Here is a 26081-nt window from a genome sequence, read left to right on the forward strand (position 1 = left end):
ATGGTGCTTGAACAAAGTAATGATACATGGAGAATACTACGATGTATAGAGGTGGATTGAAATGAGAAAAGTAAAGGTTAGAAAGAAAAATCCCTACTAGTTCTGCCTCTTGCTTTCATATGCCAGCAGGCAGTTCTTCTCTCCACTGTTGAAGATATCATCCCCATCCACCAAAGGGATAGGGATGGGAAGGGGAGGGAAGAGAGGAGAGGAGAGGAGGGGAGGGAAGAGAAGAGAAGAGAAGAGAAAGGCTAGAAGTAGAGTAGAACAAAATAATAGAACAGAACAGAACAAAACAGAACAACAGGATAGAGTAGAACAGAACAGAACAGAATAGAAGTCTGCTGGTGTTCTACTTTCCACCTCTGTCTGCTGCTGTGTGCACAAAAGGGTTAAAGATGGAGTAACCAAAGGTCCCTCCTTTGAGACTGTCCATGCTAATTATATATCCACAGAATTGTGGGTACCGACTCTGGAATGTTCTGTGCCTTGTGATATAGATAAGGAAATACAGATTATATAGATGATCACTACTAAGTTCTGTTGTTCACATCTCCCTCTCCTTGCTTTGTCCTGCTTTTTATCCCATTTCTCTGTTCCTGATGCTTACTAAATAAACACTGAACTATATTATGATAGCTATACTGAGGGCATGTGTTTACTGTATTTATTATTCATCAGTTTTTTAAAACCACATATCTCCCTCGCAGAGGGACCTGAATGTGGAACAGAAAAAAAAAATCAAACTATAAAAACAATATATAAAATTTAAAAATCAAGGATAAGTTAAAAATCAGGGTATAATTAGTTAAAGGTTAATTAAAAGCCAGGGTAGGGCCTTCAGGGCATTAGCCAACCTCATGGCTGCATGACACTGTCTGAACCCCAAACAAGGGTGCAGAGCTATATTTTAATTCCTACCCTCTCCTCTGGGGGGCAGAATATTCCCTAGAATGGGGGCAATGAAGAGAAGGCTCTCTTCTTAGGCTCCACCAGTCAAAATTCTTTGACTGGTGGAGTCTAGAACACGAGTGTCAAACTCACCGTGTCACGTGATGTGTCATGATGTATCACGACTTCTTCCGCATTGCCAGAGCTGGGGTGGGCGCAGCCTCTGCCTGATGCAACTGGCCTATGGGCCGGCAGTTTGACACCCCTGGTCTAGAACAGGCATGTCAAACTGCCGGCCCACGGGCCAGATGTGTCACGGTGAAACTGCGCCCACCCCATTGCCGGCCATGGGGAAAAAGTCATGCAACATCACGTGACATTGCGAGTTTGACATGCCTGGTCTAGATCATTCTTTTCCTGCCTGACTGGGTGGAATAGACTGATGTAATGGGATTGCTTGCTATGATCTAGATATGAGGATTGATTGGAAGCATGCTGGGTAAACTAACTAAGCAATTGCCCACAGTAATTTTCCAACATCCAGGAGAGTGAGGCTGCTTCCTGTTTTGAGAAATGATTCCATATTTCATGTTAAGATTCAGCATTATTAAAGAAGATAAAGGGCAGCAAACCTACTAGGATTTAAGAAGGAATGCCACTTCTTGTTAGGAATACTGACTGGGAACTCTTTAGAAAAATGATTGAAAACATTGATTGGAGTTGTAAATTTCAATTCAGCAATCTTTTTTTTTTTTTTAAGTCTGTCCACATAAAGCCCTTGCAGCTTGAAGTAACTCCAGCTCAAGTAATTACTGCAATGTTGAGAGCTGTAAAACATAGTTGATGTGAATGGGAATTCCATAGAGATACTAGACAAACACCTCCAGTTGCCTTTTCAAGTATATCAGCCAACTCAAATGATTGCAAAGACCAACACCAGACTGAAATATAAACTGTGCCTATGAACTGATGGATTTCAGGTAGCACTTTTCATCAGCAGCATATATTTCGACATGTTTAAGATTGAGAGTGACATTTTGGATGCCTGAAGCTATCTTTTTTGAATCCACTGTATCTCTTATATAAACTGGTTGTAATAGGAGATAAAGGGAATATGTGAGCCAAATGTACTCCTGATTGCCTGTTTTTCCCCTACAGAATGACCCTGGAGAAAGAATTCCTTTGCTTGCTTTGTTTCATAAAACTAGCCCTTTCTGGCACTTTTATTCCCTGCAAAAAATGAGAGCAGTCTGCAGTTATGTTACTGTTTCTACAGTAACCTTTGAAGTAGAGTCTCACATATCAGATTTAAAGAGAAGAAAAAAACATTTTGTTCTATTGCCAGCTTCTTTTAAAACACTCGAGGAGTGGCCACGAATATAATGCCAATGTACATGTGTAGCTGCCGTCTGCCACTAAAATTGGAAGCTCTAGGTGGTGACCCAGCACATGTCACTCACCAAGTGGTAAATGACATGATCAGAGGCTGGAATCTGCTCAATTTCTCTTGGCCATCTTAGGCTTGGGTAGACATTTATTCCCTTCCAGTTGCTGGGTCCTGTCCTCCATGGCCCAGCCTATGCTTTCCAAGGCACTGTAGAGGTCTTGCACAATAACAGGAAGCTATGGTGATTACTTCCAAAGAAGCACTAGTGTGGATTGAAAAAAACCTCTTGCAGGAATACTAGTCCAGTGTGGAAAGTCAATTAGATAGGAAAAGAGATTCAGACTCCCATACCGGTTCTATCTCCAAATGAATTCTTCCATAGTTTTCTGCTGCTTCAACCAACAAAGATACAACCAAGGGCATTGCTTGGTCCTACTTTTTATTGTTTTTATTTTCTCTTCTTTAAAAAAAACAACAACCCAAAAACCCCTATATTGCTTGGCCTACCCAAGCTCATTGTGTGTGTTGCCAAATGCAGACACTGCTAGCCCTTTCTATGGTATTGCAGAATTGGGCAAAGATGTTCTCACTCTTTACTGATTACTTCATCTCATGCCCTTTCTCTGCTGCTTTGACCTGTCAGATGGGCTATTTTGGATTAAGGCTCTAGTAGTTGGCCTTGAGAAATAGCCTGCCTGACCAGTAACTAATTTATTTATTTATTTATATCTTTCTTGTGGAGTCCATTTAAATTCACATATCTTTCTTATCCCACCTTTATTACTTTTATAAATAACTCAAGGTGGTGAACATATCTAATACTCCTTCCTCTTTCTATTTTTCCCACTATGAACTACCCTGTGAGGTGGGTTGGGGGCTGAGAGAGAATGATTTGTCTAAGGTCATCCAGTTGGCTTTCATAGCTTAAGCAGGACTAGAACTCATGGTCTCCTGGTTTCTAGATTGATGCTTTAACCACTATTTGAATATTTATACAGATAGGTTTTGTTTTTCACTGTTCTTTTAATTGTTTTATACAGAAAAAACACTGAATCATGTAAAGCCTTACCTGAAACAAGGCTAGTGGGGAGAGGGAAGGATCGTAGATGGAAGTAAAAGAACAGAAAGGTAATCTTTAGCTACACTTTTTAAAACTATTTAATCATTCTGATATGCTGCTTTTTTTCAGTTTTGCTTTTTGCCTGGATAGCAGAATTTTACAAGTGGAAAAAAAAAACCACCCCATATTCTGCTGTGAAAGTAAGCACATTCTACTTTTTTAAATTAAATGCCCGAAGCTGTAATCTTTCCACACAGTCATAAAAACAAGCAATGTCAGGATTAACCCAATACAAATGAAAGAAGGGCAAGAGTTTTCAGTGTTAAGCTCCACTCAAGACTGGCTGGTTTGTCAACAATTGCTCTTGTTTTGTTCAAAGCAGAAATCCAGTAGTTGCCAAGACAGGGCTTCTGTGGGTGGAGACAGATTTAGCCTGTAGAAATGTCCTTTGTCTGATACGGAATTCATTTCCTGCAAACTATTGCGACGTTTCAACAAATTGAAACTAGCAGTTCTGTAGGGACGAGAGTTGTACACGTAAGTACAAATGTTTTCAAATGTTGGATTTAAAAGAAAAACTAAACTGAAATCAACAGTACCTTTTCACTAAAACTTTCTCTTTTCTCTCTGTTGCTATTGGCCTATATTTCTATAAATAGGGAATCAGATCTAACTCAGTATTTTGTGTTCTGTACTTTGAGCTGTAGTTCTATGCTGGGAAATGAAGCACAGCAACAGCTGCAAAATTCTTCTAAATTAGACTCCATCCTAGTGTTCATCTGGACCAAAGAATCAATGTTGTATATTTGACTCCATGACTTCTGAATTGCAGTTACTCAGTGACTTAGTTATCAGTATGATCAGGCTGTAAAATATTTTATATACATTTGGATTAACAAAATAAAATATGCATCACCATCCTTGCCATTAGGGATCATTGCTAAAGATTGTTCTGCATGTTTACATTTATATTTATAAGAGCCCTGATAGCACATAAGAGGCAGAGTGGTGCAGTGGTTATAATGCAGTATTGCAGGCTAATTCTGCCGACTGCCAGCAGTTTGATTCTCACCAGCTCAAGGTTGGCTCAGCCTTTCATCCTTCCGAGGTTGGTAAAATGAGGACTCAGATTGTTAGGGGCAATATGTTGACATTTGTAAACCATTAAGAGAGGGCTCTAAAGCACTATGAAGTAGTATATAAGTCTAAATGCTATTGCTAGTGTTATTGCTATATTGCCTTGCATTTACATAGCATATCAGACATGTGCTCCATATGGCTAAAGTTAGGAAGCAAGGAAAAGAAGTCTGCAAATAAAATTATTGTTGCTACTACTAATGCATTCAGGCTAATTTTTAAATGTAAGTTTGCAGCAGACTTCTCTAGATTAAATGTGCAAAGATGTGCAACCTGATGATATACAAAAAAACCCCATCTTGTTCATTTTTTTTGCTTGAAATCAAGAAATATTCAAGCTCTGAATCATATGTTTAAATAATCAAAATCATTTCAAATGTCATTCACTTGACTCTTCCCAGGGACTACTTAGCAAAAAAATGTGTAACATGGGCAGTATCATTGTTTAGAAGAGCTATTTATGTATCATTTATAGTTGCCATTACTGAAGCTATGAAGTTTGCTTCTCATGCAGTTGGAGTCCTTAGGACAGTGTTTCTGAACCTTGACAACTTGAAGATATGCAGACTTCAACTCCCAACTTCCAATTTTGGAAATTGAAGTTATATATCTTAAAGTTGCCAAGGTTGAGAAACACTGCCTTAGGGTATGGTGTAAATGTGACTACTCTTTGCTTTTGTGTGCATATGCAAATGTTCTCACATGCCATTTCACCCATTTCATTTCTCCAGCTACTTTTCCTCTGTGTGGAAATCAACAAAGAGCAATTCTCATGAACTCTCAATAGCTAGAGAATTGAGTCAGCACTCTGCTGCAGCTGCCAAAAAAGCCAGCACAGTTGTAGGCTGCATTAACAGAGGGATAGAATCAAGTTCACATGAAGTGTTAGTACCACTTTACAATGCCTTGGTAAGACCACACTTGGAATACCGCATCCAATTTTGGTCGCCATGATGTAAAAAAGATGTTGAGACTCTAGAACAGTGGCTCCCAACCTTTTCTATATCCCGCACCCCTAGAACGTATCCAATATATTCTCGCACCCCTTACAAAAGTTCGAAATAATGGCAACGAATTATGCATATACACTATAATTTTGAAAACCCAAGTTTTCACACTCTCTGGAATATTGTCTTGTACCACTAAGGGGTGCAAGCACCCCTGGTTGGGAACCCCTGCTCTAGAAAGAATGCAGAGAAGAGCAACAAAGATGATCAGGGGACTGGAGGCTAAAACATATAAGGAATGGCTGCTGGAATTGAGTATGTCTAGTTTAACAAAGAGAAGGACAAGGGGGGACATGATAACAGTATTCCAATATCTCAGGGGCTGCCACAAAGAAGAGGGAGTCAAGCTATTCTCCAAAGCACCTGAAGGCAGGACAAGAAGCAACAGATGGAAACTAATCAAGGAGAAAAACAACCTAGAAGTAAGGAGAAATTTCCTGACAGAGAGAACAATTAATCAGTGGAACAACTTGCATCCCGAAGTTGTGAATGCTTCAACACTGGAAGTTTTTAAGAAGAGATTAGACAGCCATTTATCTGAAATGGTATAGGACAGTGGTGGCGAACCTATGGCACGGGTGCTAGAGGCGGCACTCAGAGTGCTTTCTGTGGGCACGCGCGCCGTCGCCATAGTCCTAGGCCTTCAGCTGGGTTTTATAAAACCTTTTCGCTTTAGGCCTCCGCCGCCGTGTGCAAAAAAAAAAAAGGTTCAATCAATCAATCAATTTCAACTTCTTGCGGGAAAAAAAAGATCTTGCAAAGTTGGAATTGATTGATTGAACTTTTTAGTCCCACCCAGTCTGCTAATTACCACCACAGCCATGCCTATCCAATGGGCCACACCCACCCAATTGGCCACACCCAGCCAACGGGTCATGCCCACCTGGCACCCGATGATACATAAGTGGGTTTTGGGTTGCAGTTTGGGCACTCGGTCTCTAAAAGGTTCGCCATCATTGGTATAGGGTCTCCTGCCTGAGCAGGATGTTGGACTAGATGACTTCCAAGGTCTCGTCCAACTCTGTTATTTTGTTATTATTTCCACTAAGCTGGAAAATTGAAGTACAGGTACTCCTCGACTTACACAGTTCATTTAGTGACTGTTCAAAATTACAAGGGCCTTGAAAAAAATGACTTAGGAGCATTTTTTTTACCCTTGTAACCATTGCAGATTCCCTGTGGTTACATGATCAAAATTCAGATACTTGGCAACTGACTCATCTTTATGAGGGTTGCAAGGTCACGTGATCCCCTTTTGCGACCTTCTAACAAGCAAAGTCAATGGGGAAGCCAGATGCACCTAACAACCGTGTTACTAACTTAATAGCTGCAGTGATTAACAAATGTGGCAAGAAAGCTCACACAATGGGCCAAAGCTCACCTAACCAAAGGTCTCACTTGGCAACAGAAATGTTGGGCTCAATTGACGTTGTAAGTCGAGAACTCTTAATTTCTTCACGTTGGTGATTGCATCATTATGTTTTTTTAATATTATTTTATTAATTTTCCAATTTTACATTTAAGTATTTTTTTTTAAAAAAAATACTTAATTGCATCATTATGAATTAGGGATATTTAAGGAAGGACTAACCTTGGTTACAAGGGCAGCTCTCTACAAATTCACATTATGAATTCCAAACTGACTTCAGTTGGACAATCCTAGCCACTTCTTTCCTGCATTAACTAACCAATAATTCTTTAATCAATTTGCAGGAATGTTGGCTGTCGAGGTGGCTTCATATTGGGGTACAACCTGTGCCTTTCAGATAGGCACAGCAAGTCTTCCTTTTTTGTCTTCATGTCTGGCAGGCATAGCCTTAAAATTAAATATTGTTCTCCTTTTTGAGTTTCTACAAATTGTCTCTTTCTAAGCAGCTTTTTTCTATGGCACAACACTTCCCTAAGGACAAGCTCAGCTCCGTGAGTTTAATTAAAAATTAAGAGTCGTTTCAATAAATAAATAAATAATTGATGATTACCTTTGGGGTGGCTTGGCTGCTACCAGAAATTGACAATACCATAATCATCCAGGGATACCAACTAGCAGTCAGAAGACATGATGAAAACTCCATAATTGCCATGGAAATGGACAGACTTATGCATAGTTTCAATTGGGAAACTGTGAGTATCCTAGACCAAGCCAAATACAAAAATACTAGGTAATTCCTGGCAGTCAGAAAAATCAGCCATCAACAGGCACATACAGATAAACAACATTTGCATACCATTCAAAAGAGATAATCACAAAGCTTAAAAGGAAACAAAATATCTCACCAGCAATTAACACCCAGATAAGCAGAGATTAACACCAAGATCAATCCCACCGATAGACCTAAAACAATACTCCAATCAAGGAGTTACCAATTCAAACAATCAAACAGAAAACAACGATCTAATCAAGGAATCACCAAACTACTTCCACCAACAGATAGAGCAAGCCACGTGCATACAAACAGACAGCAAATCACACTCCCTTCTAGCACTGATGATGTTACCTAGTTGGGTAATGAAACATCTGCAAGAAAACAACCAAATTCAGAAAGCACCAAAGACCCCACCAGGCCATAATCAGTTACTCTGAAGGCTTTTGCCTCCTAAGTCTTTAGCACACTCCTGTGACTGAAAAATCAGTCTTTCTGATGCTGGGAAAAATAGTTTCATATACTGTACATGTAGATGTAGACCTAAGTACATTTTTTTGGTAGTTTTTTGTGGTAATTTTTGTCAGGGAGGCCAAGAAGGTTAAATAGTTTATGTGTCCTCCCCACCCACATACCTTTTGTCCTCTTTTTCAATTGTCCATGTCCTCATTTGCCTGTTCAGGTATCTGGCAACCCTACCTTCAGATGTACTAATGGTGTAGATTTCCAAATTCCCAGCCAGTCATGCCATTGCCACAGTGACTAGGAATCCAGGAGACTGTACTGTAGTACCCACCCAGATGATGGACATTTAGTCAGAGAAGACTGAGGCAGATAATAATATTGAATTCATCCCTCGCATTTGGTCTATGTATTGTTTAAACTGTATGAGGGATTCCGGGCATGCAAATGGAAATGTAATTACTCTTGCCACTTCTGCTTTGAACCTGTCTTAACAACTGTTCAAGCTATTGTGAATATTGAGTTCAGTATTTGTAACTTCTCAGACAGAATCTGCTGGCAAGGCAATTATTAAGTTGAAGGTTCAGAGGAATATGCTGACATGGGGGTCTCAGAAACCTTAGATGAGGAAAGAACCTGCTGACTGAAAAAGTTGGTAGGAGAAGGCCCAAGGGAAGATGAGGGATAATCTCACTCAAGATCTCAAGAAATACGGGATGAATAGATATATTTTATCAGCAAAAGCAGAGAAGGGAAACAATATTCTTGACAGATTGAGATTTAAGTAGAAGGATGGCCAAGAATGTGTATCAAAGAATGTATTGGATTAAAAAAGCATAGGGGATGTGTGTGTGTGTGTGTGTGTGTGTGTGGTTTTTTTTTTTTTTTTGGTATGTGGAACTAAGGAATTTCAGAGTGAAGCTTTCAGAGTTATTTATTTAATAATTTTATACTGCCTTTATTACTTTATAAGTAACTCAAGGAGCAAACATACATAATACTTCTTCATCTTTCTCCTTTTTTCCCCTCACAACAAACCTGTGAAGTGAGTTGGGCTGAGAGAGTGAATGAGTGGCCCAATGTCACTCAGCTAGCTTTCATTGCTAAAACAGAACTAGAATTCCCAGTCTCCTGGTTTCTAGGCCAGCAACTGAACCACTACACCAACCACTACACCAACCTTAGATACTTTAAAGAGTAGCTCCACAGAAAGCACATTGTAGCAGCCATTCATGATAAATAACAGTGACTTAAAAAGTTCCCTTAAACCAAGCTCCCTACTATTAACTATGAAATTGGTTTCCTATATCAGGTCCAACCCTGCTTACCTTTTTCAAAATCCGCTAGATTCTACTCCCTGCTGAAGTTTGAAGAACAGGTAACTATCAGCCCATGAATTGTTGGCCCAGTACTTATAATGGGTGTAAATGGATTCTTTGCTATTGTGGCCCTCTGGATTCTAGGAATCCAGTAAGAGGTGAGGATTGAGGGGCCTTCCCAAGCTATGAGAAAGTAATCTCATTCAGCCCTGGTTTCCTATTGGATCTCCATGTTGTTGATTTTTTTTTGTAGCCTATCATCAAGCTTAGTGAATAATGAATAATGACTGCTTGCATAGAGTTAAAGAAGGATAAAGTAGAGCTAGGTGTCACCAGTATATTAATGGCACCCACTCCAGTGTTCCAGATACCTTTACTGAAACATTGTATAGCAGAAGTGCCAAACGTGTAACCCACAACACTCCCAGGTGTGACCCAGATCAGATTAAAATGCAACTGGGTGATATTTAGGAAAATAAAATAAAAATACAACAAAATAGCAATAATATTACATTTTGAAGCTCAATAAGAATAAATATAATGACCAATCACCCAAACCCCAGGCTTGTGACTCAGGAAATGTCCTGCATAAACTTTCTTCCTAAGCTAAATTGCAGCAGAAATATAGGGCTAACGAGATATGAGATACTAGATATCCAAGCAGGCAAAGGAGGTCATGGATAATTGGAAAGAAGCAGTTCACACTAAATTGGACGTTGCATTACTCAAACTCACACTAATTGTGACCTCTCTGTACTTTTGTCCCAGATGACTGGCAGGCAGGCAGCCCTGCACGGTTAGGTGACCTGCTCCGGTCTACAGTGTTTCCAGTGCCTGAAGGAATACCTCTCTCCAAAACAGGTGAAATGAATTCCTCGCCTTTCTTTAAAAAAAAAAAAAAAAAAAAAAAGCTTGTATATCCTCTCTCCAAGAGAGGTTGAATTTCTTTCTTTCTTCCCTCCCCAAAAAAGTTGAATTGATATCTGTGGAGTTTCAGTCTGCTCAAGATCCAGGATCATTACTAACTTTATAGAGTTGCAAAGTTTTTGCAATTATTCATAATTAAAGTTTAAATAAGTGCAGAATACAATAAAAAAGTGGGGGACAAATGAAAGAGAGGGGGTGATTCAAATGATTTTTGTATACAAGTAGTCCTTGACTTACAACTGCAATAGGAACCAGAGAATTCGTTGTTAAGCATTGCGTTTGTTGCGTGAGGCAACATGTGATCACACTCGATTTTACAAACTTTTTGGCTGCAGTTGTTAATCAAATCACCAGTGATGAAGTGAGACATCACATGACTGGGATTTGCGCCTTTCCCTGCCAGCTTCCCCAATGACTTGCTTGTCAAAATCGGCTGGGAAGATCACAAAGGCTGGCACTATGAGGGTCATAAGTGAGAGGACCAGTCATCATTTGTTCAGTGGCATCATAACTTTCAAGAAAACACTAAATGAAAGGTTGTAAGTTGAGGATTGACTGTAATGCTTTTCTTTCTTCTCTTTATTTAAAATATTTTTGTTTTGCAGCCCAGATATTTTACCTTGGTTTGGGAAAAGCCACCTAAAACATTTTTTCTTTCTATACATGAGATATCAGAAATCAGAAGGGACGTTTTTGGGCGGTGACAAGCAGGGTAGGAGGTAAAGGGGAAGTCTGCACAATAATTTAACAGTTGGCTGAGTGCGAACTTTGGGTGTGCATACGTGAACACACATAGATGCATGCAGACTGTAAAAATTCAAGTGCCTTTAACATATATAAATATTGAAAACAAATAGTTAATTTGTAATAATAAATGTAATAATGTCTTTTTAATGTATTGGTTATATCTAGCCTATCCGATTGTTGTTTTGATGTATTAATATAACAATAGATGATGGTGATGATATATTTCTTCTGTCTTTTCTTAGATATATAACTCAAGGCAGCCAACATACCTAATATTCTTCCTATTTTCCCCACAACAACAATCTTGCGAGGTGGGCTAGGCTGAGAGAGAGGGACTGACTCAAGATCACCCAGCTGGCTTTTGTTTCATTTAACCCTTGAAAGAGGTCTAGAACTCACTATTTTCTGTTTCTCAGCCAGCACCTGAATCATTACTCCAAACTGGAATATATAAACAAATACACCTGGGTAGTTTTCTAAGTCAAAATGCAACATACAGGATCGTTTAGCGGCCCCTGTTTCTATTTGAATTTGACACCTCTGCTGTCCAGTAGTTCCCAATATAATATTCTGATAGGATGGGCAACAATCACTTCAGAACAGGGCTTCAGGTTCTGTTAAAACTCTTTAATGGAGTTTTTCCCCTCTAAAAAATGTTTGAAGATGACACGGTATTAAGTTGAACTTTCCTCCCCTAAGATGAACTATATGTGTTTTTTTTAAAACTCTCAAGGGATTGCCAGAATAAAACAGAATTCTAGCTAGTCCAAAAACCAGGACATAAGAAAGTCCCACAATATCACCTTAGAGATACATCCAAAATATTTCTAGGTAGAAATTCCTTATCATTACTCAGAGTTTGCCTCTGTTTACAACAGAGCCTAGCTGGGCACTCTGTGCTGCAGGCGGCTAAGGTCTTATGGCAAAGTCTGATAAAAGTGACAATATGCTGTTTCAGCAAAAGCTTTTCTTACTTGCAACCTTGCCACCCCCTCCGAGGTGGGGCATGAATGACACTGTTCTTACTTTTCCCATCATTCTTCCTTGTCTCCTGCCTTTCCAAAATAATTCTACTTTCTGTTCTTTGACCTATATATTTAAGCAGGTTGCCGGTTACCATGACCATGAGGAGTTTGTTCTCGAATCCCAGCCATTATGTCGAAACTTTTCAAGTCTTCCTCAAGAAGTCAACCGAACATCAGTGCATGCAGGACTTCATTGATAAGAAGCTGCCCCAGTTAATATCCAGGTAAAAAAAAACACAGCAAATATGTTCTTAGAAATGTTTGACAGATGCTTTTGTACATGAGATCATTGGGAAAAGACTAGATTAGGGCTTTTCAACTGGTGGTACTCATACCACTTGTGGTACATTAATGAGTGGCAGGTGGTATGCAGCCCTGCCTAGCCAAGTGTAGTGGTGGAAGGAAAGAGCCAGCACAGGCAAGGACTTGCAGTGAGAGAGTCCTCTGGAGCTGCAAAGGGCCCAGGCTCACTTCTGTCTCACCCTCCCCCATGAGAAAGGAGGAGGGGGGCAGAGACAGGAGAGCCTATAAAAGGAGGGAGTTTGGGCAGGAGAGGGAGAGAGAGAAAAAAGCAGCAGCCTTGGGAGGAAGTAGAGTCAGCTGCACCAAAGGGGAAGAAGGAGGAGGAGGGGGGAGGGGGAGGGGGAGAGGAGATCAAGCAGGCTGGCCATGAGCCAATGTACAACTGCTATGGCAGCCACCTGTGCCGGCAGCAGCAAACAGGCAAGAAATGCAGCGGGGGAGGGGTCGCCCTCCAAGAGGAATGAAAAAAGGCAGCAATGGCTGGAGGTGAGGCATGGAGGAGGGAAGGAGATGGAGAGTGGAAGGATTCTTATGTGCTTTTGTGACTTTGAAGTTCTGGGATTTGTGCAATGAGGGCTTTGTGTTCTTAAGGAGTGTTCGGCAATTTCTATTTGGCTGATGTCTCGTGATAGCTTCTATTGCTCTGCTGTTGTTAGCTGTAAGTTTTGCTGCAAGGGATTTTGAAATATTTTTCTCCTGAATGGATTTTGCCTGTAGCATTCCTTTACTTATGAATGGAGCCATTTGGGGAGGCTGCCTTAGCCCGCAGCCAGTACTTACTACATTTTTTTCTTCCTTAAGTGCCTGCTGCGCTTGTTAACTTTCCTTTCTAGCTAGTAGCTAATTCTTAAAGGGGAATGTGCCTTTTTAAGCTAGTTCACTCAGTAGTTTGTCTTTTCTGTCTCTGGAAGCCTTTCCTTGTTTGATTAATATATGGAAGAGGGAAAATATGGGTTGTTTTTTTTTAATTCTTCCTTCAGAAGGAGATGGGAATGAGAAAAAGGGAGGCAGGGAAGGGAGGGAGGAAAGGAAGTCCCGCCTTAGCACTTGGCCAGCAGCAGCTCTGCCATTGACTTTGCTTGTCAAAAGGTTGCAGAAGGGGATCACATGACCCTGGAACACTGTGACCATTATAAATATGAATCCATTGCCAAGCATCCAAATATAAATCACATGACCCTGGGCATCCTGCAATGGTCATAAGTGTGAAAAATGGTCATAAGTCATTTCAGTGCAGTTGTAACTTTGAACAGGTTTTTTTTTTTTTTTTGGTCATCAAGATTTTAATACCTTGCTAGATGGTACTCGAATATTGCCATATCCTAAAAGTGGTACAATCGGTAAAAAGGTTGAAAAGCCCTGGACTAGATAATCGCAGAGTAAAACATGGTTTCAGGTTTTTGTTGGTTTTAATGTTTCAATTGGCTGAGTTTTATATTAAAATATGAACTTTATACGACTTTTAATTTTGGGTTGGGAGCTGCCCAGAATTATATAAACATTTTAAATAAATAAAAAAAGATGTGAGTGAGCATTTTAATGTATTTAGTTGTGTGAAACTCCACTTTTCATTCCACTTCACCCGATCCACTTCTTTTTCTTTTTTAAACAAAAACTAGTGTTTATATTTGTTACTTTATTTGCTTGTATCCTGCCTTTATTATTTTTACATATAACTCAAGGCGGCCAATATACCTAATACATCTTCTTCCTCCTATTCCTATATCCAGAGGCTTCTCTTTGAAATAGAGTTTGCCCATCAAAAGACAGACTTTATTGTTTCTATATTTGCAAACAGAACTTAAATGCATACTGATACACATTCACGTGTAATATACAACTTCTATAGTTTATAATTATTTGGCGTTGATAACACTGTAGCTATTAATCAATCGGCTTTACCTTCAACAAAAGTCTGTTCGGTGTTGCCATAAATGTTCTTATTCTTTCCTTTGCATGTTTTAGAAAAAGTCATATTGTTGTGCCCAACATGGGACAAACAAACAAAAAGTATATCCTGCTTTCCTCCAAATGTTCTGAATAGAATATCTAACACAGTATATCCTCACACTAATCTTATAAAAAAGAAATTATGCTGAGGGAGAGTAACCTGCTTAAGTCATCCAGGAATTTCATGGTTGAGAATTGCTGAGCCCAGACAGTTTTTCCAAATTCCTCACTAGATTCCTCACTAATATTGGTTAGAGGATGCTTGCAAATTTCCCATCCGAAGAAGAACTCCTTACGGCAGAATTATTGAAAAGCCCAGTGGAGCAAATCCCTTTGTTCTCTTGAAAAGTTATCCAAGTCTAGGAAGCCAAGAAGATTACATATTATTGGAGAAATCATTGTACAATGAACATCAGATTATTGTTATACAGATCCTTTGGCCACCTGAATCAGCACAATATACTTTATCCATAAAAAAGAATCCCAAAAATTTCTTCTCCTTTAAAACAAATACAGAAAAAACCTTCTCCCATCAGATTCAGTGAGAAAAACAATAAATAAACAGGAGAACTTCTCTCCCCCAGCACTAACAGATCTCTCTAGCAGTATTCAAAATTCTCATCAACATATCCCATTGGCATTTTGTTTGTTTGTTTGCTTGCTTGCTTGCTAGTTGACATGTTGGTCTAAAAGGAACTGAAAGGCCTCAGTGCTCTTGTTTGTCTGCTATGTAGTTCAGTTTAGGAGTAAGCAGTACATGCTCCTCTCTTTCTGATAGCCCAAGTCACTGACACTTAAATTTGTTCATAACCGCAAGTCTGCAGTCCATCTGCATAGCCCTATCTTGAGCACCATTTATGAGCCACATCGAGGGTGAAACAAAAGACTGGGAAATGCCTAGAGGACATTTTATAGAAATGCATGTCACTGGACTTCTTGAACAGCTTTGATGTTATGAATTTGTCCTTCCCTCCTAGCATCAGTAATGGAAAACCTGAAATCAATGTTCTAAGTGTTGGTGGTGGTTCAGGTGAGTCAAAATACAAAGATGTTATTTAGCATTCTGAATTATGGATGCTATTACATATGCAGGATGTTATATTACATTCAATTTAGGTTTCCTATACTTGGAGGAGCTCAGAAATGATTTAAAATAGACCTCCTGGCAAAATGATATTCTACCACTGGGGATGAATGAGCAAAAAAGAGATAATGAGAATAACATGAAAATTAAACATATATATAGAATCAGACACTCTCAGATACACTGAGTTTGTTCAATATAATTCTGCAAAAGCCTGGGATGTTGTCTAGCCAAAAAAGAAAAAAGAATAGGACGAGGCTTTTCCATTTCTTCTTCTGTATTTCATTTCTTTTGTGACAAATGACTTTTTACGCATATAGGAAAGGCCTCCTGGATAAGGCCAAAACTCATCTTAGTCTAGCATTTCGTTTCTCAGGGTGACCAGCCAGCTTCTGTGGAACTTGCAGGCTCTTCAGGACTCACGTTTCACTGGTGAAGGCCCAGAGTAAGGGAACGTTTGCTCAGCTTCAGTTGGTACAATAGTTACAATCCTTTCTGAACTAGCGGGCCCTTATGACAGTGACTTATGCCCTTATGACCTCAGGTTTAGACTAGTGTAGCACACTTTATACAAGGCTGTTTTTGAATAAAGTCTAGAAAGCAAAGTGCAGTTGTACAAAAAGCAAGGATCCAGACAGTGAAGGTGATGTGTCACTTTAGCACATAGCACCAGTGATATTGTCTGCCAGTAGGTTTCTAAATAATCTTCTGGTGTTCATCTACATGCCTCAGCTCCAGGACCATTTCCTCTAACTTGACTTTTCCTATTCTGGACTATCATCCCAAGAGCAAATGTTTAGGGAAATGAGAGAGAGAGAGAGAGAGAATTTGGAAGTGGATCTTCTTAATGATGGCCCCAACACTGTGAAACAAAACACTCCCTAAAGTTCATTTAGCTCCCACCTTGCAGGCTTTCCAAACAGGATAACCATTCTTGTTCTGACAGGGGTTTGAGCAGTACTGATATTAGGTGGCTTTTTTGTTTTAATTGTTTTTAATTACATTTGTTTTTATCAAAATTATGCATTTTATTGGAAATTCACTGATGCTTGAGTTTGCTATCTATTTTACTTCTAGAATTTAGTTTTCTTTTATTTCATTTTCAAGTGATTGAGTCATTATGGCTTAAGTCGTAAATTATTATGGAAAATTTTAAAACCCAAAAAATGAATAAGAGCAATTAAACCATCTTCCCTTACTCATGATGAAGAACTCAGTCCACGCTGTAGCAGTAAAAAGGGCTGCTGGCATCCTTATTTGTGAATAAGGATTGACCTCACTTTTTTTTCTTCTGTTTTTGGAATGGTATGGTTTTTGTGGTAAAAAGAGCAAGATGAAGACGCTTACATTTTGGGTTGAGATAAAGACGAAGGGCAAAATGGAGAAGGGATGTTAACTGCTATTCTATGGGTACCATAATTCCATGCATAAACTTTCTTGGCTCAAGAGAGCTACATTGCATTTTGTGTAATAAATCAAGGACCCCATTCTGAAAGTGGTAGAGCCAGGACCCAGTGTTTGAGGCATCTGTGTGTTAAGGAATGAAATGGGCATCAGAGATGCCACAAGACTTTTGCCCACTAGCCCCCCTCTTCAGAATAATGCAAAAGGGGGAGGTTCACCCTTCTGGAGCGCTGCCATATTGATCAAGAGAGGCCACTCTTTTTCACCCAAGTAAATCACCCGTGTAAAGTCAAACCTTCCTTGCTATGAAACAAATATTTGCCTGTAGTTTTAAAACCAGTCTAATAATTCTAATATCTAATAGTCATTAAATCAATGATAATCATTGAAGTGGGCTCTTTAAATACCATACCATACCGTTCCATACCCCAATTTTGTTATGTTATTCGCTGGATACCATCAGCAGAAAGATTGCATGACTCATGAAAACAGTGATATTTATTTGTAAGCTTGTAGCTGACATCTGGAAAATAAGAAGCAAGTAATAGGATTTCAGATGACTAAGAATCTAGCCAGAATTGGCTATTTTATAGGATCCGATGAGCTCCATTATGTGATCCCCATTCAGCTATTAATATCTGTGTTAAGCTATGTATGCAGCAGAAGTCAAGCTAAGAGTTACCACACCTACATATGATAATTTAGCCCAGTTCCTAGTTTCTTTGTTTAGTGGCAAGGTGTCTGGGCAGCAAAGACGAAAATTGAGGATCACATGTAGAACATGGGATGCTAGTTGTTCAATAGGCTCCAGAGTTTTGACACATTTCTTATTCATTTGAATGATTTAAAATCATTTCAACTCTGCTACTGAAGAAGTCCTTCCCAGTTGTTCATTATACTAGTGTTGACAGTCAGTATGGAAAAGCTTGCAAGAGCAAAATGCTACATTAAGCAAAAACTAAGGATGTAGGGCAGGGGTCTTCAAACTTGGTCCTTTTATGACTTGTGGACTTCAACTGCCAGAATTCCTCAGCCAGGCACACTGGCTGAAGAATTCTGGGAGTTGAGGTCTACAAGTCATAAAAAGGTCAAGTGTGAAGACCCCTGATGTAGAGGGTCTCGCTTTAAATGGTTATATAAACAGTGGGGTAGTGTCATTCCCATCTATAAGAAAGTGTGTTCCTCAGTGTGTTCCTTATAAATAGAGCCAACTCCATCCCCTTCTAATCACAGGAGACATTTACCGGGTGGTAAAATAGTGACTCTATTCTAAACAATCTATTTTCTTGAAAGTTTAATTGGTAATTTAATGGTGAACATAGTGGCAGCCCTTTAAAGGTAATTGTATCAGAGTCCTTAAATAATTTCTAGAGCTTTAACTGATAGTTGTCAATTGATTTTCAGGCTGCCAGGGAACTGGTTCTGAAATGGCCCAAAGCCCTTATTTGCATATAAATAACTAAATGAGCTCAATTAAGGTAGAGGATTAAATTACAAATCAGAGAATTTGAAGTGATGAGGAGCTTTAAAAATAACCGAGGGCATTGGATTGGTTTCTTGTGAATGGGAATGAATACATTATCCAGTTGATCAATAAAAATATAAGACCTTCAGATGAGCTGATAACTGCTTCAGTTATCCCCAGTTAGCCTGACCATATTGGCTAGGAACGATGCACCTGAAGAGCACTAGGTTACAATGACTGCCTTAAGATAGTTCAATAATGATTGAATCTGGCATTTGGTTCTATCTTCTGCATGTAAGTTTAAGAGGCTCTTTGACCAAATCCAACATAAATATAATGCTATCACATGCAGTACCATCAGCATTTTATTTCTTTTTCTTTTCTATTATAATGAATTGTTATAGCATTATGACCTTAAGCCTCTGTTTAGAATTGGGTAGCACTGAATGACTGCCAATTATGAGTAGGTCTATCCATCTACCTATTTCAGCCTCTGGGTATAATAGATCCATTCTACTTCTTTGTAAAGAATCGTATACATAGGTTGAGATGATGGACAGATGGATGGATGGGTCGATGGATCCTTATTGAAGTATCTCCTAAAAGTGACACAAATGCTAGATTTTGTAAAGCCTTTGTATGTATCTATGATGTAACAATCATAGGAAATTTTGATTCCAACACTTTGAAAAAGATATTATAGAGCTAAGAATACATGGAAGATGGTCAGTGAAAATGATGAAAAATAATTTGCATAGGAATACAAATGGTAAGTAAACAAGGACAAGATAGGGGAAAAAAATTCTATATCTGGCTTGGAAAAAGCAGATTCCTTTTTTTCTCCTCCTCTTAATGAAGCATATGGTGAGAGATTAAAGTAGAACACAGGTAATACTTCTATACACAAAATATAGTAAAAATACATTTGCCATCGTATGTGATGGCAGCAGACTTGGGACAGTTTTTAAAGTACATTAAACAAGTTCATTAATATACAGCTATTAATGAGTAGTAATCATGGTGGTTCTTTATCACCATCAGGATCAGAAGCAGATTGTTTCCCAATTCCATTTGTTGGTGCAACACCAGTGACAGAGTACTATTTTACTCACATTTTGTTCGCCAGATTCATACAAGTTGTCAAAAGAATGAGGAGCTACATCTTTAGTCTAGCCCAATATAGTTGTTCTAATATTCAGCCATCATAGTGGAATTGTCCTAATAATTATGGGATGTAACTTGATAATTATAGAGCAATGCTTTTCATTTGTCATTCCCTATATTCCCTATTGGAAACTAATTTAACATTTGTACATGAACCCAGTAAACCCACAAACACTTCTAGCAAAAAAAGTTTGGTGTCTTTGTTCTTCTTTGTGTCTTAGGAGAAATTGACCTTGAGATTCTTGCAAGATTACAGTCAGAATATCCTGGAGTGATCATTCATACTGATGTGATAGAACCAAATGCAGAACAAATAAACAGTTATAAAGGTATGCTTAATGCTGCAGCTTCTGCTGAGCACCACGTCATTGATCGGTTTGCCTCTTGATGTTCTAGAGTTCGTTATAGAAATAACACGCTATTGAAACGTTTCTCTGAAAAATCCATTTATCATATTTCCACTGAAAGGGAGGAAGAGATACAGCCTGATGTTTCTCAGCATGATGGCAAGCCAGAAGGTGCAAATCCCTGCTTATGCAACAGCAAACACAATGTGGTATTAATGCTACTGAAATGAAATGGGAAATTTTGCCACTGTTATTTGAAAAAAAAATTAGGGATTAACTTTCTGAAACTTTAAACCAGGATACAAATACTGGTTTTCCTCCATGAGTTGATATTAGCCAGGACAAGGGTGCTTTCTTGAGACCATTGGCGCTCTTGGAATTTTGAAAATCCTCAAATAGGCTGCTATGCTGTCTGACATTGTATATGTCCTACAATCTGAAAACCCTCACTTAGTGAAAAACATACTAGCTGGTTATTCTTGCCACCTTCCCAACTCCATTCCAACTGATTTCTGACTTGTTACAAGCAGGTAGGTAGCAGCCAAACAAAGAAAAATGCTTCCTATTTAACTTGTCAGGATGCCTGTAAGGCTTTCTTAGAAATAAAGTGAAGCTAAAAGCTGGCATATGCCTTGCCACATGCTATTTTCTGCAAAGGCTTTTGCACTGCGGTGCCTGGTAGATGCCAAGGGTGATGTCCGCAGACATAGTGGGTGCCAGTAGGGATCACATTTCCTATTCTGCTACGAACTCTGTCTTCGTTTTACAAGGCTACCCATAACATGACATTAAGGTTGGCTACATACTGTACTTAGCAAAATTCACATTTCCATTTAGGGAAAGAGTTCCTCTCCTGTTGGTTTTCAAATCATCTTGGGTAGACAGCCCAGAATTTTTGACATATTGAGAGACATTAGTTTTCTTCTCATTCTTCATTTTCCCACCGACCTTGTTATCAACTGTCTGATAATGAAATAAAAAGCAGTCTGGGGCATGTTATCTTCACTGTCGATATGGATTACTGTAGAACGATGTCTGCACTTAAAATGCACACTGAGTTTACTGTGGGCATAGAACTTAGGAGCCGATAATGGAAGAGGACTGAGCAATAGCTGCAGCAGTTTTAAAAGTGAGAAATACTCACACCTAGACAGTGCACGCATATATAATGCACACCACATACGCTACCAAATCCCAAGTAATTACTACTGAGCAAGAAAAAATAATGAAGCACCACTGAAACCAGAGATACATAATAAAATCATCACCCTGTTGCTGAATCTTGACAATGTCCCTAATGCTGCCTAAAATACTATTTTAATAGACTTTCTGAATGAGAAAACACTGCTTTACACTACAGCAGGGGTAGGCAACCTTGGCTCTTTTCTGATTCGTGGACTTCAACTCCCAGAATTCCTGAGCCAGGCTGGCTCAGGAATTCTGGGAGTTGAAGTCCACGAGTCAGAAAAGAGCCAAGGTTGCCTACCCCTGCACTACAGGTAGCCTTTAACTTACAACAATTCATTTAGTGACCATCCGAAGTTACAATGGCACCGGAAAAAGTGACGTATGACCAGTTTTCACACTTGCAGCATCCCCAGGGTCACTTGATCAAATTGTGGACATTGGCAACTGGAGCATATTTATGATTGTTGCTGTGTCCGGGGGTCATGTGATCCCCTTTTGTGACCTTCTGACAAGTAAAGTCAATGAGGAAGCCAGACTCTGTGTTACTAACTTAACAGTTGCAATGATTCACTTAATGGTTGTGGCAAGAACGGTTGTAAAATGGGGCAAAAGTTTTTTTGTTTCGCATCCTTCTGAGCTCAGTTTGTGGTCATAAGCCGAAGGCTACCTGTACTAGAGAGGAAAGAACCTGCAATAGAAGTGTGGAAGAGTCTGCCATTCTCGAATTGGCCTCTTTAGCCACACCAGATGCTGCCTTAGGACCTCTTTCCAGAGCACGATACCATAGTCTCTCGAGACTGAAGGATGCCAATGATTTCTACCTGAAGGAGGTTTCCTGGAGAAACCTGAAAGTCCACTCTTATAGGTGAAAAAATAGCATTTTATACTGAATCCAGAAGCTCATTGAAGCTTATAAAGCACGTCCAAGACCTGGGTTATTTGGCAATATAGCATTCCTCATAGCCTTGCGAACTATCTTCAAAGGCAGGCCCGTGTAAAGCACACTTTAGTAATATGGTGTCCAGTAGGAAATAAATATAAAAAAAGTGTAGGTTAGAGGGGAAGGAATAAGCAAAGAGAGAACATTTCTCATCTTCACAGGAAGGTATCATAATCAGATCCTTGAGAAAAGTAATATTTCATTTTCTGCATTAAGTCAGCCTCTGTGACATTCTGAATGCTCTCTGTATGGACTCAGGACTTCAGATCACGTAACAGAACCCAAAATAATGGAATTGCGGTTGAAACGGTCTTATAGCATCAGTGATGGAGATCTTTATTGCTTTCGGAGCGAGAAGGAAGCCATGTCCTTTAACGAGTTTTCAGAGACAGAGCAGATGTCCCCTTGCACTGGAAATCAAGAGAATATTGCAAATCAAGAGAATGCTCCAATTGTCTCAATGTCCCTTAGTTTTCAAGATGACACTGAAACCAGAGCTGATTTCACAAGAAAATGTCAAATTACAGCACAGTGGGATTAAGTTCTAGGTAAGGGGTTGGCAACATTGGCTCTTTTACGACTTGTGGACTTCAACTCCCAGAATTCCTGAACCAGCATGGCTCAGCTTGGAAACCTCTCCCTTTCCCCTCAGCATGGCTGGCTCAGGAATTCTGGGAGTTGAAGTCCACGAGTCATAAAAGAGCCAAGGTTGCCTACCTCTGCTCTAAGTCAAGATTAGGGAATCTGTTGCTTTTCAGTTTTTATGAAATTACAACTTCTATTAGCTACAGCACAGTGGCTAATTGTGCAAGATACTAGGTATTGTAATTTCATAACAACACTACCAATTTTCATCTTTCTAGAGTCAAACCAAGCTTCCAATATTTTTTTTTAAAATCCAGATTTAGGTTATATAAAAATACTGAAGTGTAGTCATCTTATCTCATCTTAGCAGTTTTATGGTAAAACCCTTTGGGCATTTTCACCTCCATTTATTTTAAATCATGTTTTCCAAAATGCGATAATGTGAATACATTGTTGGTCTATACTGAAGTCATGCAGGAATCAGAGATCTAGACCAGATTCCAGAAATATAGCAAAATGTACTCCTCTATATTTTAAATGAACTGAAGACAGCAGCCCAATGGCATCAATGTCATATTAAAAATATATGGCTTTCAGCTGCTTTAAAAAAGACTGAAATGAAAATGTATTCCATATTTGCAAATGAGATAAACTATGGAGCTATCACATTTCAGAATGTGTTGCAAATGCATCAGATCTCAAGAACATAAAGTTCACTTGGCACAAGGAGACGTCCCTGGAATATGAAAATCGAATTATGGACAGCAAAGAGATGGGAAAATGGAATTTCATCCATATGATCCAGGTAGAATGAAGCGTATTATATGGCCAGACAACTGTTAACGAGACGTTACATTAATGGGCTACTTTTCATGCATGGTGTGTTGCTTTACCATTGCAAATTTGCTCCTCTTATTTATAAACTATTTTCTCTCTGTGTGTAGTTTCAGCTTCCCAACCTGATAGTTATATTGCTTTGTAGTGATAGGGGTGACATAACTCAACATATGGAGAGGAAAATTTTGCAAATATTTAAATTACAAAATATGCAACTTATTTGAATATGTCTGCAAACCCATTTCACCTTGAAATGATTCTTCTCATTTTTAGATGCTGTATTATGTAAAAGACATGCCAGCTACCATTAGGTTCTTTCATGGCCTCTTGGAACCTGGGGCCAAACTCCTCATTATTCTTGTTTCAGGTAAGTTCAAAGCTGAGTCCTAAAATATCTGATTTGAGTAGTTATACTGCAGGTAGTCCTTGACGTACCACAGTTTGTTTAATGACCGTTCAAAGTTACAACAGTGACGTATGACCATTTTTCACACTTATGACCATTGTAGCATCCCCATGATCACGTGATCAAAATTCAGACACTTGGCAATTGGTTAATATTTATGACAGTCCCAGTGTCCCATGTGATCATGTGATCAACTTTTGCAACCTTCTGACAAGCAAAGTCAATGGGAAAGCCAGATTCACTTAACAACCGTGTTACTAATTTAACAAATGCAATGATTCACTTAACAACTGTGGCAGGAAAGGTCATAAAATGGGCAAAACACACTTAACAAAGTCTCATTTAGTAACAGAAATTTTGGGCTCAATTGGGGTTGTAAATCGAGGACTACCTGTATTTTATTTTTTATGTAGTATTGAACTAGTGGTCCATAAGGTACACTATATAAAAAGATTACATTGGCCACCAGGAGGCACTATATGTCCACTTTCATCCTATTTGGGAATTAACAGATATGTGTAGCAAAATGTTATTTTATGGCAGAAGTGGGCAATTAATTTTCCCAAGGGGCCACATCAGAAACTGGGACTAGGTGGATAAGCATGCATGCATGCACACACATATGTAAAAAACTAGACTAGTTATTTGTCAACTGTTTAAACTTTGATCCAGAAACTGACATATGAAGCCATAGCAATAGCAATAGCACTTAGACTTATATACCCCTTCATAGTGCTTTATAGAGGTTTACAGAGTCAGCATATTGTCCCCAACAATCTGGATCCTCATTTTACCGACCTCGGAAGGATGGAAGGCTGAGTCAACCTTGAACCGCTCAGAATCAAACTCCTGGAGTGAGCAGTCAGTTAGCTTGCAGTACTGCATTCTAACCACTGTGCCACCACCCTCCAGCTTTTCCCGATGTGCTCTCCGTCCCATAATATATTTAGTCATGTTGTTATTTCTTTGAAAGTAAGACTCAGATATGTCTCCAAGTATGGTGCTCCCCGTGTAGATAGTGAAAACCAGGTTATATTAAAATATTAGACTTTATTTGCTGATCTTTCATTTTATGGATATAAAGAGTGATCTACAAAAAACATTATAAAGTGACTGTATCAATATAAAGATAACTCCAAATAATTCATTAGTCCCATTGAACTCAAAATATATTTATTGAGTACCAGAGAAAAAAGAGGAAAGGCACAGGGTCTGAAACACTTAACTCATGGGGGGAGGGGAAATCCAATTTCCATTAATGAATTCATTCATGTGTTTACAGATTTTTTCAGAATGGCACCCATAACACCTGACTGCGTGTGGCATTAAGCAAATACCGTAAATGCCGGCGTATAAGACGACTTCCGCGAGCGCTGAAATCGGCGCCAAAGACGGAGGTCGTCTTATACGCCGAGTCGTCTTATACGCCGGAAATACTGGTAGTTTCCGGCGTATAAGACGACGTTCTAGGAATGCGGCCCGGCTATAAAGACGGGGGTCGTCTTATACGCCGGGTCGCCTAATACGGCGGCATATACAGTAGCTAGAAAGTTCTCTCCAGCTGTTTGGCTGGCTCATTTCCATGTTATAACTTCTCATTTCATCCATTATTGTGGTGCTGGGTAAAAAGCCCACACTAGGATGGTTACACCTGAAACGTGAATGAGAAAGATGTATTCAGATTATCTGAAAAATGAAATACCAAAGATTGTGACAATGAAGCATTTGTTTTTATCTAGAATAGAATAGAATAGAATAGAATAGAATAGAATAGAATAGAATAGAATAGAATAGAATAGAATAGAATAGAATAGAATAGAATAGAATAGAATAGACCTCGGAGGTCTTCTAGTCCAGCCCCCTGCTCAAGCAGCAAAACATGTCCAGTCTCCTCTTAAAAATCTCCAGTGACGGAGCGCCCACGATTTCTGGGGGCAAGCTGTTTCACTGGTTGATTGTCCTCACTGTCAGTAAGTTTCTCCTCAATTCCAGGTTGTTTCTCTCTTTGATCAATTTCCAACTATTATTTCTTGTCCTGCCCTCTGGTGCTTTGGAGAATAACTTGACTCCCTCTTCTTTGTGGCAGATTCTCAAATACTGGAATACTGCTATCATGTCGCCCCTATTTCTTCTTTTCTTTAGACTAGCCAAACCCAAGTCCCGTAGCTGTTTTTCATATGTTTTAGTTTCCAGGGCCCTGATCATCTTAGTTGCTCTTCTCTGAATTTTTTCCAAACTCTCAACATCTTTTTTGTGATATGGTGACCAAAGCTGGCTGCAGTATTCCAGGTGTGGTCTTACTAGG

At 39.2% G+C, this 26081-nt stretch overlaps 1 protein-coding gene across 5 annotated transcripts in view; it reads left to right on the top strand.

The window, feature by feature from the left end:
• Positions 1–3724: 3724 nt before the first annotated feature.
• HNMT (histamine N-methyltransferase) overlaps positions 3725–26081 on the top strand; it is a 28150-nt gene continuing 5793 nt past the window's right edge. The window contains exons 1-7 of one of the 5 annotated variants that reach the window (XM_039323971.1): positions 3725–3875; positions 10173–10265; positions 12181–12327; positions 15334–15386; positions 19695–19802; positions 23208–23338; positions 23644–23737. In XM_039323971.1, coding sequence (XP_039179905.1) covers positions 12197–12327; positions 15334–15386; positions 19695–19802; positions 23208–23338; positions 23644–23737 — 517 coding nt within the window. In that variant the 5' untranslated portion in view covers positions 3725–3875; positions 10173–10265; positions 12181–12196. The other 4 variants (XM_039323969.1, XM_039323973.1, XM_039323972.1 and 1 more) reach the window with 4 other exon arrangements.

Source organism: Crotalus tigris, unplaced genomic scaffold (genome assembly GCF_016545835.1).
Source record: "Crotalus tigris isolate CLP2741 ecotype Arizona unplaced genomic scaffold, ASM1654583v1 scf7180000024290.1160143, whole genome shotgun sequence".
In the NCBI taxonomy this organism is placed as follows: domain Eukaryota; kingdom Metazoa; phylum Chordata; class Lepidosauria; order Squamata; family Viperidae; genus Crotalus; species Crotalus tigris.